The sequence below is a fragment of the Carya illinoinensis genome, chromosome 11, assembly GCF_018687715.1.
Source record: "Carya illinoinensis cultivar Pawnee chromosome 11, C.illinoinensisPawnee_v1, whole genome shotgun sequence".
NCBI lineage: Eukaryota > Viridiplantae > Streptophyta > Magnoliopsida > Fagales > Juglandaceae > Carya > Carya illinoinensis.
The window spans coordinates 12472742-12492843 of record NC_056762.1 but is presented as its reverse complement, the minus strand read 5'-3'; the positions used below and the strand labels follow the sequence as shown (position 1 = coordinate 12492843).

At 38.9% G+C, this 20102-nt stretch overlaps 1 protein-coding gene across 2 annotated transcripts in view; it reads right to left on the bottom strand.

Moving 5' to 3' along the window:
• The window catches only part of LOC122280915 (ATP-dependent zinc metalloprotease FTSH 12, chloroplastic), a 52321-nt gene extending 44339 nt beyond the window's left edge, over positions 1-7982 (bottom strand). For both annotated transcript variants that reach the window (XM_043092036.1, XM_043092037.1), the window contains exons 1-3: positions 7439-7982; positions 4765-4949; positions 3687-3913 (exon numbers count right to left, since the gene is read on the bottom strand). In XM_043092036.1, the coding sequence (XP_042947970.1) occupies positions 3687-3913; positions 4765-4949; positions 7439-7852 (826 nt within the window). In that variant the 5' untranslated portion in view covers positions 7853-7982. The remainder of the gene's footprint in view (positions 1-3686; positions 3914-4764; positions 4950-7438) is intronic.
• Between the last annotated feature and the right edge of the window lie 12120 nt (positions 7983-20102).

Below are 20102 nucleotides of genomic sequence, written 5' to 3'. Positions count from 1 at the left end.
GGGAAATGGCTTTCCCATTCTGGTGAAATTAAGAAACGATCCAGTCTAGACGAAGATTGATTGCTAGACCAAGTCGCATTGCCCCCGGCAAGTGGCAAATCCACCAAGTTCAGGTCCAAAATAAACTTCGAGAACTCCTCCATAGCTAGTCTCAATCTTCTAGTACCCGAGACTTCACTTGGGAATCTTACAACATTAAAGTCTCCCCCCATACACCATGGGAGTCACTACCAGTAATGAATCCCTGCTAATTCTTCCCACAAAAATTTTATTGTCGTGTCTAGGTTGGGACCATAAACACTTGCAAAAGCCCATAAGAAGTTATCAGAGACACACTTAAACAAGCATGCTACCAAGTATTGCCCAATAAAATCCTCCACCTTCTCGACCACCCTTCTATCCCACATTACCACAACCCCTCCCGATGCCCCATTTGAGGCCAAGAATGACCAATCCACATCACTTCCACTCCATAAACTCCGCACAGTTCTCTTATCAATCATTTTCAACTTCGTTTCTTGCAGGCATACAATATCTGCCTTCCACTCTCGAGGTAGGTTCCTAATCTGTAGACGCTTATTAATATCATTAAGCCCACGGACGTTCCACGACACAATTTTAGGCTTCATTGAGGAACAGACAGCCTCTTCCCTTTCACCCTACCCCTACTGCCACTGCTCTCCATATTCATCGACCAGTTCAATCTTTTGAGTTCCTGATACTTTTTCGATTCACCTTTAGTTTTTTGTTTATGTCTCGCTTCAATTGCTGTAAACAAAGCCATAAATTGCTCCTCATATCCATCACACTCAATCCCCACAAGTTTTTGAATCTCCCTCACCTTATGAAAGACCCAATCTGAAACATTTGGTTGCGCCGGTAAGAAAAAATTCAATGGCATAGGTTCCTCCACCCTACTGATTTGAAAACCAAGAGATTCTCCTTCTAATGGTATATCATCCAACCCCAGCTGTCCACAAACATCAGGGAAACTGAGATCTTCAATATCATCATCCACTAAGTACATTAGATCCTCGGATTCTTCCCCCTCTTCGTCCACGACCTCGAGATCTAGAAATGATTTGATAGGAGCTTCCAACGGACCCAAAAACATAGGTTCTAAGCATATCGGCACCCTCTGTCCTCCCTGCATCAAAAAACACCCTTCCGATACAAGCTTGAGCCCGTTGCATGCTTCGAAAATGTATTCTGTTCACTCAAAGCCATCGGGACCTCATCGACGGTCTCCACTACCACCGTCGGCGAGGTCTGTGAAGTTGCCATTACGTTCTCCACCAACGACTACCACGGTGTTGGCTCTGGCTCCATAGAGATGTCGCATAGAACCGGGTTGAGAAAACCCGGGTTGAGAGAACCCGGTAATGGTTCTGGGTCCTTTGAATTGGACCTGGGCTGTGGAGGCCCAAGCCCATCTCCAGGCCCTCCACTCAAGGAGGCCTTATTTCCGTTAGTTAAGAAGTGATGGGCCTTTGAAAAGAACTTGGGTTGTGGGGGCCCAAGCCTGTCTCCAGGCCCTCCACTTAAGAAAGCCTTGGTTCCGTTAAGAACCCGGTATCCAGCCCTAAAGACTTGGGCCCAGCCTTATTACTCCAAACAGGCCCAACACCCGCTCTTAAAAACGCTCCCATTTCACTCCTTCCCCTGGCTTCCTCCCATCTCCAACCTCTTTACTTAAACAACCCGATGTGCCTTTGTACTTCATCCATTTCTTTCAGCAATTTCCTCAACTAGCCCTGCAGCTCCTACAGATGCCTACTAGACACCCATGTCTCCTGTCCCACGAGCCTGCCATCCTCTGCATTTTGTACATGGCGTGGGGCTCGACGTTTCTCCCCAGTGACATTGCGTGCACCTCCGTCTGCCCTCCTCTACACGTACCTTGGTCCCGTCGTGAGAACCTCCTTGAAGGATCTAATAGAGGTGTTTGACCCCCTTCCCACTCTGTTACTCTACGCTTCTACGACTGTTCTAGACCCATTTCCCCTAGGTTGGGCCATCTCCGAAACCAAATTCTTCAGTTTTCTCCATCCCCAACCATCTTCACCTTCTGGAAAACAAAGCAAACAGTTTCTTCCCACCTAACCATATTCTGCAATTGACAGATAACGCCCACGTCTATTCGAGCAATGTTGAGCAACAAAGCTACGGTAGCCCTCCCTGATTACTGAATACAACTCCTTCTTTCCCCCCTCAAGCACTCCTCCAACACATTCACTATCCATAGTGTTGTGTTGCGACCCACCAACACCTCATGCCTCTCCCTCCAGCCCTACTCTTAAATACGTAGATTAGTTCCTTTCTTTGCAAGGACAATCAACTTGGACTCTACTACTAACTCACGTGAAGCTGCCATTAACAACCACCGTGATACTACAAAACCTTCACCGTGACACCATCACCGACATGAAAATTTGCATGTGTACAGAGAGAAAGGTATACCAAGCGACAGTGTTACCTCCACAAAGGTCCCATAATCAAAACTTCCTATGTTATTAGTGATTGGAACAGAGGACTTCACATAGCCCAAAACCTTAATCGTTTCAGCGAAACTCCTCCATCCCTTCCTGTCCATACCCTCAGGTATGAGAATGAAGCCTTTCCTGCTGCCATCACCATACTCTGCAATCACCAGATAACACCTATAAAAATGAACTCACTGTTGTGCTAGAAAAGCTCAATTCCCTTCACTCAACATCTTATAAAACTCACTATCACCTGATTTAGCACAAGTAACAACCGTCTTCTCCAACCATCTTGCAGTCGCCTTACCTATGATAACAAATTTTTTTTAACTTTCCCACTTTTTCTGTTATACACAACAACCCTTCCTTCACCACTAAAATCGTGAATATCTTCGAGTCCACCAAAACACTTCTATATGACACCATAACAGCCAGACAAACAAAATTCCCAGGCCAAAAGAAAACTCAAAAGAATAGAAAAGGAAGAAAATATAAATGTAGGGAGAAAAGAAACAAAAGAGGAATAAAAAAAAGTTAGTGCAAATAATCGGAAGATTTAGGAATATTTCCGGCAAGAAGAGCCGAAAATGGAAAAGTAATGGGAAGTCATGAGAGAGAGAGGAGTCTAAGAATAAAAAATGTATAACTAGGCTTAAAGTAGCAACAAAAAAGATAACCAAATAATTTCACTAACACAAAACCCAGCCCGGTCCTTATTTCTTCCTTGGATTGTTGCTGTTGTTTTTCTTTTTCTATATTTCCAGCACGCTTCATTCGGATCACCAAGTTCAATTGTCTACATTTATCTCTAGTTCTAAGTAATGGATTTCTCTGAGAGGTTCTATCTACTTTGCTACAAAAAAATTTCCAAACACACTTCTAATAGAACGTGATGTGTTTGCAAATCACAATCATAAAATTTGGGCATTAATCTTCTCCTATGTAAAATTATTGTTCAAGATCTTTATCGATATATCAAAAACTGTGCATTATAAATTTGTTACAAAATACTTATGGAGGTCAGCTTAAGTAAGAAAATTTGCAATTAAAACACACGAAATTACAAGAACATAAAGCCATCAGGAAAAAGAAAAAAAAAAAAAGAAAAAAAAAGGATGGAAAAATGATAAGAAAAAGGGATATATAATTCATGATAATACAATCGCATTTATGCTTGTGAATTCCTTCTTATATGTGACCAACCTGAAATGCCCAAGTCTTCCCTCAGTTCCTTTTTCTCTTCTACATTTAATTTGACATTACTATCAATAATTTGTTTCACATTGTCCTGAGGAGACTTTGGATCATCATCCCATGCATCCTCCCCAACATAAGAACTATCATGAATAAGAGTTCCATTAGGTCCTTCAATAAACTTCTTCATTTTCAGACCTTTGGGCATAGTCTTCCTCCATATACTCTTCTTAAACCTGCAAAGTTATAAGAAGAATCAGAGACCTCTGAACTTTATAACGAACAACAGAGTGATAGGCACCCTAAACTTCTTTGCTTTAATACCTCTGCAGTCTCATCTTTTGAAACCCTACCCGTCACATGCTATTGTTTCTTCTTGGAGAAACGCCCACCGCTTTTTAAATCTTTTTAGTAGTTAACTTCAATTAAGAGGAAGGGAAAAACTGAAAGGTCTTTAATGGATTAGCTTTGTTTCATTTAGTTGGGCAAAGTTATTAGAGAAATGGTTCATATAGCCTCACAAATCAAAATTTACTGTCAATTTCCCAAGCCATTGCAAGCAAGCCACCTAATAATCAGGTAAATTAAGCTTTCCAGGGATAAATGTGATTTAATTCAAAACCTTACTGTCAGTCAACTAGCTAGCCCCCGAGTTGAGGCATACATTCATCTATTTGATTCATATCAATTTTATGTGAAAATTCTTAAGAGACAAATGTAAACTCTAACTGCAATCATCATTAAGGCCTCATTTGGTTAGACAGTTCAGATAAGATAAGATGAGATGTTTTGCTAAAAGTTGAATAAAATATTGTTACAATATAATTTTTTAATATAGTTTTGTTTTGGAATTTGAAAAAAATAAATTGTTTATTATATATTGTGTGGGAATTTGAAAAAGTTGTAATGATTATACGAAATAAGATGAGATAATTTGGTTTTGTATAACCAAACCAGCCCTAAAACAAGATGAATTAGTGGCTGCTTTTTTCTGAATGATAATAATGCCTCTAGCAAACTATTATCATCTTGTTATATCATTAAAGCGAGTGATTTCATCTGCAGTTGAAGTAAGAAATCTACTTACTTTCTAATATTACCAGGAGAAGGCTCAGGAATCAAAGACTCCATATAAGCCTCCGTTAACTCCTTTCTTTGGCGATTTAGGAGAGGAGCTCGAATTGCTATGTATATTCTTTGGCAGCAAAATATTGCAACAAATGTGTAGAATATCAAGGCGCCAATTCGTTTAGACTCCCATGTTTTGAGATCCTTGAGAGAGAGAGAGAGAGAGAGAGAGAGATGATCAACTATAACATTATAAAGCTTATCATTAAAGTTGCATAGAATGGTTAAAATGCTGAAACAGTAAAACCACACCAATTTATAATTACAATTTTCCTCTTGTTCTTCAAAAGTTAATTGATGTTCATAAGTTGACCAAGACTTAAGGCATGAATATACAAGTGCAAATAAACAACAAATTTGTAGGAAATCAATATATCATTAAACACGTAAAAAATTTTAATCATAAAGTTAAAGAATAATTAAGAAATAAAATGAATAGAACGACTATGGAAGGCTTGAAGCAATTTATTACATAAAAACAACTTAAACTCACCTAGTGAACTTGTTTAAGGTCTGGATCATTGGTTTATATTAATGTACTATTTCCTTGGATTTTAAGCTCTTCCTCTGGCATCTTGCCTGGTATTTCCTATCCGTAACTTACTTGCATGATAGCATCTCAAAAAATTGGAATCTAGTGATCAAGCCATCATATTTTCAATGAGGAAATGAAGGTTCTGACTGTCAACTTCAAATCAGTTATTAGCCATCTCATGCAGCATTATTTCCTTTTACTATGGTAGTTATGCATAGAGTATGACTTCCTTATCAGTGAAATAGTGAGCATCCAATCGTTGGAAAATCCAATTGAATATATATATTGAAAGTGCCACTTGGATAGAAGTTAGAGAAGATCATAACCGAATACATCTAATCCAAATGAGAGTGATTTTATTAGAGGGCACAGAATTGGGAGATGGATTTCTTTAACTCATTCTATGTCTGGTTGTATTCTGTTCGATTGAGAAAGGATAGGGAAGAAAAAATGCATTGGGCCATGTCCGTGTTTGAACCTGAGTTGTTCTGTGATGCATTGATCCCTTACAACAGTACTCTCTTTCCATTGAAGTCCATTTGGAGAAGTAAGGCCCCTCGAGAGTAGCCTTATTTTGATTGGACAACTGTACTAGCAGAGATCCTTACTTTGGAAAACTTACCAAAATGACACATTGTGGTAATCAAGTGATGTTGCATGCCTAAAAGGGATAGGGAAACCATGGATTATCTCCTATTCCAATGTAAGATAGCTAACACCATGTAGCAAACAACTTTTGGTCTCTTTGGGCTAAAATTGGGTGCTGCCTAGGCAGGTGACAAATTTATTCACATGCTTGAACGGAAGATTTGAGAGTGATCAATGCAGGCTCTTGTGGAGAATGATCCCAATCTATTTGATGTGCTGTATATGGTGAGAAAGAAACAATCAGAGCCTTAAAGACCGTACAAGGACAATGGAGGAACTCATAGCCTTTTGTTTTGATACAATACCATTGGATGGATGCCCCCTTTATATTTCTCTAGCTTTAGCTTCCGGAATTTTCTTTATATCTTTAGTTTCTCTAGTTAGATGTAGCTTGAATAACTGAAGCAGCATAACCAAGGGGATGATATAATTCAGAAGCAATGGCTAGAGCTAATTCTGAGCTATTTAAACCAATAACCAACCCAATGGTGAATCCAAAAATACATTGTTTTTATTGGCACTGGGTGTCCAGGAACAAATTACTGACTAATTCAAGGGGTGTACAAGTTCTCGACAAGGAGTTCCCGCAAGGAGTTTCCCGTAAGTGCACCCTAGCTAATTCAAGGAGAAATTCTCCCAGTCCGATGGCCTAAAAATTGTTTGCATCCAAGGATTCGAACCTTAGACCAGAAGGGAGCATAATACCTAGGCCAAGGCCCTTACCACTTGAGCCAACCCCTCGGGGTTAGCGAATACAAAATAAATACATAGAGCAGATTTCTTACAGGGATAAAAGGGAACATGCCATTCAGCCCGCCATAACCAAGAGCTTTAAGTTAGCACTCCTCATCAAACACAAGCTCAAAGATACGTCCTTTGTACTTGAAACTGCCCTTATATCACCAATAAAATTTATACAACTAACATATAAATATATATGTATATATGTTCAATTATTTTTAAATTTAACAATCGGTTATGCCTCAATAATTTTGTAAAGTGAATAGAGCAAGGAAGATTAAAGCTTTTAAAACAAGATAACACCAAACAGAACTAGAAGCTTTCTTATAAAAAAGAACTGAAAACTTTCTTACATGAATGTAGACCCTGCTTGCTTTCCATTCAACGAAAATGAAAAATGAATTAAAAGAAGAAACACAGTAGGCGAATTTCCTTGAAAATAGTCAATTCTGCATGCTACTTAAAATGTAGTCTTGCATATGGTTAATTATTACAAATGATAGTTAAGAATTTTCCTTTTCCCGGAACTACCAGCTAAAATTTGAATAATAGCTAGTAGTCTAGTATCCCAACCCCTTATCTTCTTCAAAAGGTCAAGAGAAAATACTCAAGCTTGTCCATTTTTCTGTCGCTTTTCCTGCTATTTCTTTTCTAGCAAACAAAAATTAAAACAAAAGGGTCTCAGAGTGAACTGACAAATTGAAATTACCTTCCAACGTTCCCACCGATTCCAATTCACAAACTCGGGCACCAACTCAGTCCTAAACCGTTCCAACTCAGCTCCAGCCTTCCTCACCCCTCCTCTAACTCGCCCCACAAACTCACCCACCTTCACATTGGCATCTTCGAAACCAAACCCAGTTTCCTTCTTCACCGACTCCCCGAGTTTTGTCCAGAACCGCTCGGAGCCGCGCCGGACCGATTGAGTTAGAATTAGCCATGAAAACCCATCGGACGCATTTGGGTTTGAGGAAGCTAGAACCCGGAAAAAGTGTCTCTGGCGGGAATTTCCGAGCCTGTGCTTATTGGGAAGCTTGAAAAGAAAGGAACTGTGGGAGGTCTGTGTGAGTTGTGGTGCAGAAAGGAGAAGTGGGTTTGGTTTGCATGGGATGGTGAGGTCCATTATCGGGTGTAGAAGTGAGAGATTGGAGTGTAAAACAAAGCAGCAGTGTCTATCTGTTCTGAGTCTGCATTTGGCTGTTGAGCATTGAGCTTGTGGTTTTAGGACTGCTTTGTTGGGCGGTTTTGGCTTTTTTAATCACGGCGGGCATGGTAGGTCCTTGAGTATTGAAAGGCACGGGATTTGTACGGGCTTGAGCACGCGCTGACGTGGCATATTATAGTAATTTACAATTTTCTATTTAAAAAAATAATAATAACCAAATGCAATACGTAGGTATATATAGATATATGTAGGTATATATAGATATATGAAAAACAGACTTAATTCATTTATAAAAAGGAAGTTATATATTTGACCTCATATATATAGGAAAATTCTCATATTACAAACAAACTATTACATTTAAAGGTCCACCAGTACAAAAATTTATTTATGACTAATATGATCATAACAACTATTGTAACTCTCTACAGAAAAATTGTCTGAGAGACAGTAGTCTACCTAAAATAGAGATTTCATACCCCACCCTTCAGAAGATGAGAGGACTTACACTTTATGGATAAAATGTCCAATAGACTATTTCTTTTTTATTTTTACCTAAACAAAAGGAAATAATAGTATATATAAATATAGATATAAAAATGACGAATTACAGCTTATATCTACTTTGATAAACTTCGAAATCAGCCATATGACCTAGGATGCCTCCAATGTACTGGAAAACTATAAAGCTGCCTTTTCAGCCTTAGAGAAAACAAAGAGACTATGATGGCACATGAGGAACACGCGCCACGTTAGAAATGTGGCAGACAGTCGTGTCTAAAGAAACCGAGGTCGTTGGCCATAGATATGCCGCACGTGACAGCAGCAAGATCTTCCCAGTGCTATGGCACGTGGATCTTCGGTCGACGAAAATCTTTGGTCGTCTGAAGGATCAGTAGCTTGGGAATCCTGCGATGGGGCAAGTGATAGTTGTTGGGCTCCGAAAAATAGCATATTGTCATTTCTCCATGCTTTGGACGAAAATTAAAAAGACTAAAAAATAAATGACTACACAGGTTCTAATTTAGCCAAATGGGAGGAGGGAGGGAGAAGTCGAAGCTCCATCCCCCCCCCCCCCTCTAGGCGGGATTTGTTGGGTGGGTTTTGGTTAGGAGTGAGGCGCTAGAGAGAAAAGGGGCAGAGCATTTCACAATACGTAGATAGAGACTGTTTCCATACTCACACAATAGTAGCTAGATCCTTCCAATTCCAGTCATTTGTGCGTATGTTGTGGCCAAAGGCTAGATCATCATCATTAGTTTTGAATTTAATTCAATTTCAATTGAAACGGTTGGAATTTTCCGTTCTAGTATAGTACCAATATAGTATGCATATTTGTTCTATTTCGTTCTAAATTTTGGCTTGTTCATGTCAATTTTGGCCCATTTCGACCAATTACAAACTTCATTCGGTCCAAACTATTTGAATGACAATTATATAATTTTTTTTTTTAACCTTGGATGAAATTTTTGTAAATTTTAAATATAGATGGTATTAATATAATTTTAAAGTCTAAAAATGATATATATAATTTAATTTTTTGTAATTTTAAATATATCCCAGTTTTCTTTTTTTCTAATCTCGTTATTTTTAATAATTTATTGGCTCTTTCTTTTGTATCTCAACTCAAATTTGTAATTTTTTTTAAAAAAATTATCTTTCGATATCAACATCTCTATCTATTTTTAATGTTTTTGTTATGTATATTTATTTTAAAAATCTTCAATTCTTTCATACATATGTGTATATATATATACACACACAAGTATCGAAATATTATGTTCTTATACCTAATTTAAACTGGAATGAATCATCAAAAAGGAATTTAAAATATTAGTTAGACTATTTGATGTATTGTGCAATGCTTCATTTCTAAGCTCATCACCTCAAGCATGGCCAAGAAAGTGCTTTGTTGATGTTCACAAAGGATTTTATCAATATGATTAATCATCACATCACTATTGTTCACCCATGGAAAGGATATTTAGGGCTTTGGAGGCATAAGCCTGTTGGTGGGCTCAAGTCCGAGGCTTCAAGAATTAGGGTTGGTCTGCAAGCCTAGAGATTAAATCTATGAACACGTGTTGGATAATATAGAGAATAGATAACGCTCCTAACTAATCAAGAAAGTTTTCCTACCAATGTATTTGAGGGTTATTCATGATACATTTAGAGGTCAGTCGTTATCACCACCTTCATATTCATATAAATAATACTTAAAGGTAACGTATTTGGCATTTATTCATATACTTATATTGAGACCACTTTTCTCTAACTTAAGCATTGAAGTTTCACTAGGCACCTCGTGTTGCCATCTCATCTATTGCTGGTCATCTATGCAATTGGTGGTGTGAAACACATCTTCAACTGTGGCGCCATCTGTGGGATCTCTACAGGCTTCAACATAACTTTCACATGCCAACTACCACGTGATCCCAAGCAAACTGTAACTAGGAGATGAATACAGTAGACATAGAAGCAAAGTTGGCATAAGTTGAATAAAAGTTGAAAAAGGCGATGGTAGTGGTTGAGCAATTGTAGAAGGAGAACAAAGAGCTGAAACGACAGAATGCTACAACACTGCCTGCCCACAACGAGCAGACATTAGGAGACACACAGAGTGCAAGAGGCATGAATGCTAAGGAGTTAGAAAAGAAGAGGTTACACGATGAGTTGCGCAGCCTCGTAGATAAATACAAGAAGATGGCAAGAAAAATTGGAGGATCTTCCTCCAAAAAGTAGCTGCTAAATCGAATTGATCTTCCCTACAACGAAGAAGTGATGATAGTGCCACTCTTGCCTAAATTCAAAGTTCCCCATATTGATATGTATGATGGATCCTAGGACTAAGTAGATCATTGGAGAATTCAAAAGTACACATGACTCTCCATGGCTTCCCAAGAGAGGTATCTTATCGTGCTTTTCCATTAACATTAAAAGGAATAGCACGAGGTTAGCTTGGAACTTCGCGACTTAGATTGAGTAATAGTTTTGAAGAGTTGCCCAAGCAATTCTTGACACAATGCATGGTAAGAAGTAAAAGTTTGAAAGCATATTTGACCAGATTTAACAAGGAGAAACTGACCGCAGACGATCAGGATGAGAAAATCACGCTAGCTGCCTTTTTGGGAGGTATGTGGCCCCGGAGTCCATATATGACCAAGTTGGTAAGGAAAATCCCCTCAACTCAAAGGGAATTCATGAAGAGGGCTGATGATTATGTTAACGCAGAACACATGCTACAAGCCCTCTTAGAACCAACCCAGGAAGCAAGAGGTGAAGTCAGAAACTAAACTCAAACAGTGCAAGAGATAAAAAAAATCAAGTCAAGTCATCAAGATGGGCGACGAGAAAGGTACCCCACCCAACAAGACCAAGGGCCTCGCCTCATCCACAATAATCTAAGCATGCAAGAAAAGGTAGGAACTATAACGAAAGAACCGCACCAGTCCACAAGGAGCCAACGCTATTGCAAGTACCACCATTTGGATACCCATTAGACAGAAGACTGCTCAACTATGAAGAAAAGAGTAGCTGAATTGATAGGAAGCAGGGAAAGCAAATGTTGGCCAAGCATGTCAAGCCAAAGAGAGAAGAAGGATGGGGGCGTGAGCCTAAGCGAAGTAGTAGCCCCAAAAGGCAAAGACAAGAAAGGCAATGGAGACATGACACCCCCCCTAACCAATCTCGCAACGAAGACCAAGCTCCCTTAGAAGAAATCTGCACCATAACAAGAGGATGTATCGACGAGGGTGTGAGGCATTCAGCAGAAAGGCTCACGCCCATAAAGCAAGGTACCATGAGCTGTACATGGCATAAACCCTCCAAACACTTCAAACTAGGTACCATGCCTACCATCTCTTTTGGAGACGAAAACTGTCAAGGGGGTCCTGAGTAGTGACCTTATTAATCACGAACTACATAACTAGGCAGATCTTAATCAACAATGGAAGCTTAGCTGACATCTTATTCTGGGATGCCTTCGCCAAAATGGGAATTATCCCTGATAGGCTATGCCCGTCACCTACCACCCTAAAGGCCATCGCACTACCAGTCACAATCGGCCAAAGGGCACACATGGTTACGACAATGATTGACTTCTTGGTAAATAAAGCCCCATCATGCTACAACGCCATATTGGGACACCCAACTTTAAGTAATTTGAAGGTTGTAACTTCTACCTACTACCTAAAATGAAGTTCCCAACAGAGACAGACATCAACGAGGTTCAAGGGGAACAAATTCTGGCACGAGAATGCTACGTGCATGAACTCAATGCAGGCAGCGCCAAGCATATGTATTGTAGAAAGGTTGGAAGGGAAACCACCACCCCCATCATTAATCATAGCTTTCCAGGACATGGAAACTAGAGACAAGAACAATCTAATGTAAGCAGATGCAAATGAGCCTCTAGAGGTAGTAACACTGCACCCAGATTGATCGAACGCCACAACACGAGTGGGAACAGGGCTCCCCCCCAAATATATGGACATGTTAAAATAACTGTTGATCGAACACTGTATTCACTTGGAGTCATGAAGACATGCTAGAAATTGACAATGCCGTCATAGAGCACAAACTATGTATTGATCCAACGATAAAGAAGATACACAAAAAAGAAGAACCTTTAGTACGGAGAAGTGCACAACCATAACCGAGGAGATAGATCATCTCCTGGCCGTGGGGTTTATAAGGGAAACATACTTCCCAGAATGGCCCTCCAACATGGTATTGGTTAAGAAAACGAATGGAAAATGGAGGATGTGTGTGGATTTCAAAACCCTGAACAAGGCCCACCCCAAGGACAGCTTCCCCTTACCATGGATCAACATTATCGTTGACGCCATGATGGAACACCGAGTGCTACGTTTTATGGACGCATATTCAAGTTAGAATCAGATCCACAGAGGTCTTTACTGCTACCGAGTGATGCCCCTTGGGATGAAGAACGTCGGAGGAACTTACCAAAGGATAGTCAATCGGATGTTTAAACTAAAGTTTTGAATACCATACCGGTGATCATTTCGGTCGAAACACTGGAAAGAAATATTTCAGTACCGATATAATTTCGGGATAGTCTATATATGAATAAATTAATTATAATGTAAAAACCACATATGGAATTTTAATTTTCAATGAACTGGAATAATTCAATTGAAATTCATTTGTTGTGACTTAATCACATATGGCATTTTAATTTTTAACCTACTTGACTGCAAACATGAACATCAAAATTTTCAATCTATGAAACATTTCCACAAACACCTTTTGACTATCTCAGTATTTCAGCATACCAACAATTGTTTACATTTCATTCATACACCCAGTTACATCACTGCATTCCACAATAGGAACATTACATCTAGCTCCAATGGAGGAGCAACACTGAGTCACCCACATGAGATAAAGGAGGTGACAACAGTTTCCTTGATTTCAGTTAGCACTTTGGGCGACGCTAGGGAGAAATAGAAAAGAAGGGGAAACCATGAAAGGGGTGGGGTGGGTTGGGGTCACTGGGCTGGGTGTGGCGCTGGGGGCGATAGGGAGAGGATGGAGGACCAATTCACTGAAGGAGAATCATCAATCAAGGGAAAAATCAAGGAAAACGATTTTCAATTTCTCTATTTTCTGTTGCCTAGTGTCAACCACAAAACATCACAAGGAAAAAGAAAAGATTTAGGAAGTTTGAAATCCCTTAATTTTTTTTACAAAAAGACCCCTACTCATTCACTGTAATTACAATATTGTCCATCATTCCATCGCCCATTATTTTCTATACTGGGCCAAAATCCACATACTGGCTGAAACACCAGAATCTGGCCAATATTGACCGAAACATCCCAAAATGGCCGGTATTTGACTTGGTACGAAACGCAACCCTCTCTCATACTAATTACTGTACCGGCACAACAAATATCACCCATTCCGATCGGTACAATTTTCAAAACTTTGGTTTAAACAATAGATCGGGAAGACTATAGAGGTATATGTCGATGACTTGTTGGTTAAAAGTAAGGAATCCGCCCAACACCTAGCATAACTAAGGGAATGTTTTGGTGTGCTTCACAAATATAAGATGAAATTAAACCCAGAAAAGTGTGCTTTTGGGGTAGATTTGAAATTTTTTTTGGGCTTTATCATCTCTAAGAGAGGTATAGAGGCAAACAATGAAAAGATTGGTGCTATCCTAAACATGAAGCCACCTCAGAACATCAATGATGTCCAACGGTTAGTGGGTAGAGTGGCAGCTTTAAATAGGCTTGTGTCAAGATTTACGGACAAATGTCTCCCCTCTTTTAGGGTTCTAAGAAAGATAAACCCATGGAACAAGGAATGCAATCGAGCTTTCCAGGGGTTGAAGCAATACTTATCCAACCCACCTTTGTTATAGCAGCCCAATAGGGGACACCATGTACATATACCTGGCGGTATCCCCCCACATTGTCTCCATAGTCCTTGTCAAAGAAGAGAAAGCAATACAGGTATCGGTATATTACACAAATTGTGCATTGAGAGGCACTGACTGCTGAGACCAGATACCCGCAAATGGAAATGTTGGCATTTGCATTAGTGATAGCTGCCAAGAGATTGCGACCATATTTCTAAACTCACCCATGAAGGTATTAATGAAGCACACCCTCGGGAGAATACTGCAAAAACTAGACAACTTGGGATGATTGGTCAGATGTTCATTGGAACTTAGTGAATTCAACATCGATTAAATGCCCAGGTGCACAGTGAAGGGGCAAGATTTGGTAGGCTTTATCGCCGAATTCACCAGGTTCCTAGCGGAAGCTGAAGTTGCAACCCACCAACAACCCTGGCTGGTATTTGTTGATGGATCTGCTTGCCAAATGGGAGGAGGAATAGGGATCTACTTTGTGGAAGAAAGGGGACAAGAGCATTACTACATGGCCACACTTACATTTACAACCACCAATAATGAAGCCGATTATGAAGCCCTGATAGCTGGACTCTCAATCGTGAAAACTTTAGGTGCCATGGAGATTGAAGCTAAAGCAGATTCCTAAATCGTGGTAAACCAAATAACTAGAGTGTACACCATGAAAGGGGAAAAATTGAAATAAAAAAAAAAAATACCTGAGTCAAGTGTTGGAGATCCGTAACCAACTTGCCTATTTTAGTCTTAAGCAGATATCGAGGGAGGATAACATAATGGCAAATAGGCTAGCCAAAGCCACCTCTATGATGGATGAGGCGGATTTACCTTAGGAGGTATAGATGAGAGTGATAGAGATCACAGCAATTGGAATACAAGTAAACTACGTAAAGCCTACAAGGCCAGAGTGGGCCAAGGCAATATCAGATTACTTGGACACAGGAAAACTCCCCGAGGAGAGAGAGATAGCAAAGAAGATCAAGAGAAATACAGCATGGTTTGTCTTTGCAAAAAAGGCTTTGCATCCCCTTTGCTAAGGTGCACCTCACCTGAAGAAATGCAATACATCTTAGTAGAGATACATGAGAGAATTTGCAACAACCATTCTAGTGAAAAGGTTTTGGTGAGAAAAACCCTTAGGGCAGGATACTACTAGCCCAATGCCCTTAGAGATGCCAAGTAGTTTGCGAAGAAGTGCATCAGATGCCAGATCTATGCCCATGTCCCACATTATGCCCCCAAGAAGTTATTTTCTATCACCGCCCCATGGTCGTTCGCTCAATAAGGAATTGATTTGGTAAGTCCCTTCCAGCCAGGGAAGGGAGGGGTGAAACATATAGTCATTGTTGTAGATTATTTCACAAAATGGGCAGAGGCGGAGCCCCTTGCAACCATAATGGCAAAAGCCATCACCAAATTTCTGCAAAAGAACATTGTCATCCAACTTGGCATCCCTCACAGCATAATCTCCAACAACGAGAAGTAGTTTGATTCAAAAAGTTACAAAGAATGGTGTAGAGAGATAAGAATCCAAGCCAATTACTCTTCACCAAGGCACCCACAAATGAACGGGCAGGCGGAGGCGACAAACAAATCCTTACTTGAGATTTTAAAAAAGAAGCTCATGGACAAGAAATGAGAATAGGTGGAAGAGCTCTAAGGAGTGTTGTGGGCCTAAAAGACAACTATGAGGACACCAACAGGTAAAACATCGTTTACATTAGCTTTTAGGAGTGAAGCAATCACCCTAATAGAAGTTGATTTGCCTATTGTGACGCCCCCAACCTAGGATTGGACAGTGACTGAAGTGTTGGGGGCATGTAATACAAATCTACATATCTCTCATACATGACAGTTAAGATTTAATACCTATTGATATCTAACAGTATGCAGTATATCGCAACAAAAATTCTACTTAGATCAAATAAACAAGACAGATAGCATGGTACCGAAGTACATAAATCCCAAAATAGAAATTTTTCATACTAGTCATCACAAGATTTCATTGTTCTAAAAAGAAACTCCCAAAATGTGGAACCATAACATTAAGTGTTATCAAAATAAATCATCCATCAAAAGTTCTTATAGACCAAAACCAAATTTTCATCCAAAGGGGTCCCCATGACAAAAGTCTTTTAGTAAGGCCGGTCTTACTTGGCCTTGTCCTGATTCAATAACCTCCTTAATTGCTCGAACAACTGCAACACTCTAGAATGAATCGATAGGCAGCTTCCAACCTTTCTAAAATGGACAGCTCTAAAGAGAGCTTGAGTCTCTTTAGAGTGTGCTTAGGGATCTGGGGAGCTAGTCTCTTGCGTTTCCCCATGACTATCTTCTTGGGCTCCTATCACAACTTCTACCATTCAAGGTGGGGGAATGGTAGTAGATATTACCACAGTGAGATTTTGAGAAATCTCAGTAAGTAAACAAAAAAACATGTAACAGATATTATAAGCATATGAAAGCAAACTCAAAATGAATGCATGAATATGAAACTTTACTTATGCACGTGACATTTCTAAAACACCACGTGCATCAGAACTTTCAAACATTTTTCTTTTCATAAACATCTTTTTCATCATTTCATTCTTGTTCATTAAAATATACATGTGAGCTCAAGTTCTTATTTATATAACATAGCATAACATGTCTTTGTGCTCAAGGCTTTAATATTTGACTTTAACATATAAATGGATACCTCACGGCTCTCCTATGCACTGTGTGTTCCCTGCTAGTTACTACATCAACCATTTACCCACTTTGACCAATGTGACTATGTCTTACTTTTAATCATTCATTTTACGATAGTTCACTTTTCGCCTTCATCGTAGGCCACCCACTAGCTTTAGATGCAATCTCGCTCCATTATCCTTTTCTTTTAGGAACCATTCAAGGCCTGCCATCAATACTTTGTCGACCTAGGGACACAGGGGTTGGCACTCCATTTTAAACACTCCTATGTAAACAGAGGAGTTCCACTAGGGCATATGCCCATCCTACACTTTGGGGACGTGACAAAAATTTTTAAATGACTCTTTTACTTTTTAGAAAAGTTTCACAAACCCAATACATGTGACATGAATCACTCACATTATACAATAGCTTAAACCCATAAATACTAGTCATGTAAGGGAATAAATTTCATGCTTTCAAAACTTTAACCACAACATGTTAACCCTTTATCTATGTTCGTGATCAAAACTCTTAGTCTTGAAATACATGTTACATCCATTTTCATGAACTGAGAATCTTCTAATGTATTTTACTAAAATTTTATCCAAAAATCCTTATGTATAGCTAAAACATACAAGTGAGCATGCATAGGATAAACAAGCATTTCATTGAGTTGAATCCTTTAAAAGATTAGGTAATACAACCATCTTCATAATCATGTCATAAACATGCCAAAAATTGAAACCCTAGTTATAGCCATCCACTTCATTTTCATGAAATAACAACAAAGAAGCATCATTTATGGCCAAAACATGTGAGTGACTATATTCATGGAAAATCAATCATTTTCTCGATTCACATTTTATAGAAGATTAGGCAATGCTAAAACTCTCATGAGCATAGAACACTTCATGCAAAACTAAAACCCTAACTATAGCCCTTTTTATTTTATTTTCATCACATAAAATAACAACATATAACCATTACAATCATGAGTTGAACATTCACAGAGGATCTGAACATAATACATAAGAGAATATCATTACGTCAAGCATAATCATATAACCAAACAATAAGTAAGTTCACATTGGATATATATAAAATATCAAGTACAAGTTAGAGATTTACTTACAAAAATCCACAATCAAAACACAAGCAGGCTGAAAATATAAATATTAAAATGTTAGGTTTGGTTTGTGAAAACCCTAAGCCATGTGTGTACATGTAAGCTTATGGCATCTAGTCTAAGGAAAAACTTTCAACATTTCGAACCTCCACTCACAAAGTCTGAAACTTTCATCAACTCAACCCTAGTTCAAAACCCTAAAACCGTGTGTGTATGGGTGTGAGTTCATGTGAAAAATTTCCTCATAACGTGAGCTAACTTCCTCTAGCTCAAGTGTGTATGGATGTGAGCACAAGTTCAGGATGAACTTGCTAAAACCAAAAACTCATCCTCTTAAGGCCGTGTGTGATAAAATGGAAAAAGTGGGTTTTTAGCTTCATACCTCATATGAATCTCTTCTTAGAAGTATCCTCTAGCATTGCTTGCCTTCAAAATGGCATTTGAATGAAAAGAGAGTAACGAAGATGGTGTTTGGTTGGTGAGAAAGTGAAAAAAAGTGGAGAGAAAGGTGGTGGCCGAATACTTCACAAGGGAATTCTCCAAGTGACTAAAAGGATATAATTTTCAGCACCCACCTTTTTTATAGGGATGAGAAGCTTCTTGCACAATCCTAACACATTTGCATAGATGCCAAGTGGCATGTCACCCTAAACCTTTTCATCTTCCTCCATCATTTGAGTGTGTTGGAAACACAAAAGCACTTTTGGACAAGTGGTGCCTCTTCCTCTAAAACCAAAAACCCTTTCCGCTTTTGCCTTTATCTCATGTCTTGATTCAATGAACCTTATGGCCATTTGGTCTTTTCTTTAGCTAGGATCTCCTTCAATCTCCTACATGTGTGCATGTGTGCCAAATGGCATCTGAGGAGTGTGTGTGTGTGTGTGTGTGTGTGTGTGTGTGTGTGTATGGTGGCCGAAATCTCCATCTCTTCCCAAGGTGATATTCTTCCACCGATGTCTTGGATATTGTGTGATTGGTCACAAGGGTGGCAAAATGCTCCAAAATCCATGCCCTAGCCGCACCTCAAGGGATCCTTCCAAGATTCCTTCTAGAAACCCTAGTAGGCGTGTAGCCTATTCTTCCTAATAAGATCTTGCCCTTTCCCAAAACAAACTCTTCACCTACCCTTTTGCATGTTTGACACATGGTAAGAATCAAATCATTTCTTCATGGTTACCGTGCATGCCCTTTGGGCTTCTGATGAGTGTACAAAAGTGCATTTTAAATACCCTATTATTGGATTAAGATGTTAAAATGTGAATAGAAATCATAGGAATTAATGTATATTCTTGAATTGAGTTTCTATTTACGGTAGGATACTCTTAAGCAATTTTTTATGTTTAATTTTAGAGTTTATAAAAGAGCAAGTCAAAGCTCAGTCAAATTCAAAGGAAGACTTTTATGGGGTCTAAGAGCAATTTGGATCAAGGAAGAAAAGAAAAAAAATCACAAAATGAAACTGCAAGAAGTCCAAATCCGAAATTTGCTAGGAGACAGCCTGAACATACTTTAGTATTTTGACCTTAACTTTCTACTCACATATCGGATTGATGCGATTCTTGATGATTAAAAATCTATTTTAAAGGGCTATAAATTTGTCTCTAATAAAGATTTCTAAATTTGAACTCCTAAAGCAAGTACATGGCTGCCAAGATTATTCCTAAAATTTAGGTGATTTTTTTATACAGGAATTGTGAAGACATTAGGATTTCTTTTTACCCTATATAAGCATATCATTAGCACGAAATATGAGGAGAGGAGAAGCACAAGAGGCAGATTTAAAGATAGGAGAAAATCACTTCCATGACTGCCGTTTGCTGTACTTTTCTTTGGAGATTTTTGTTGTCCATTATATTTATGGGTAACTAAATTCTCAAGTAGGGATAGGGATGAACTTGCACATTAAATAGTATTTTTAATTTATGTATTTGATTTTCAATTATTAAAACTCTTTTGTTTTATCATTCTCAATTCATTGTTGATGTTTTATTCTCCGAATAATCATAGAA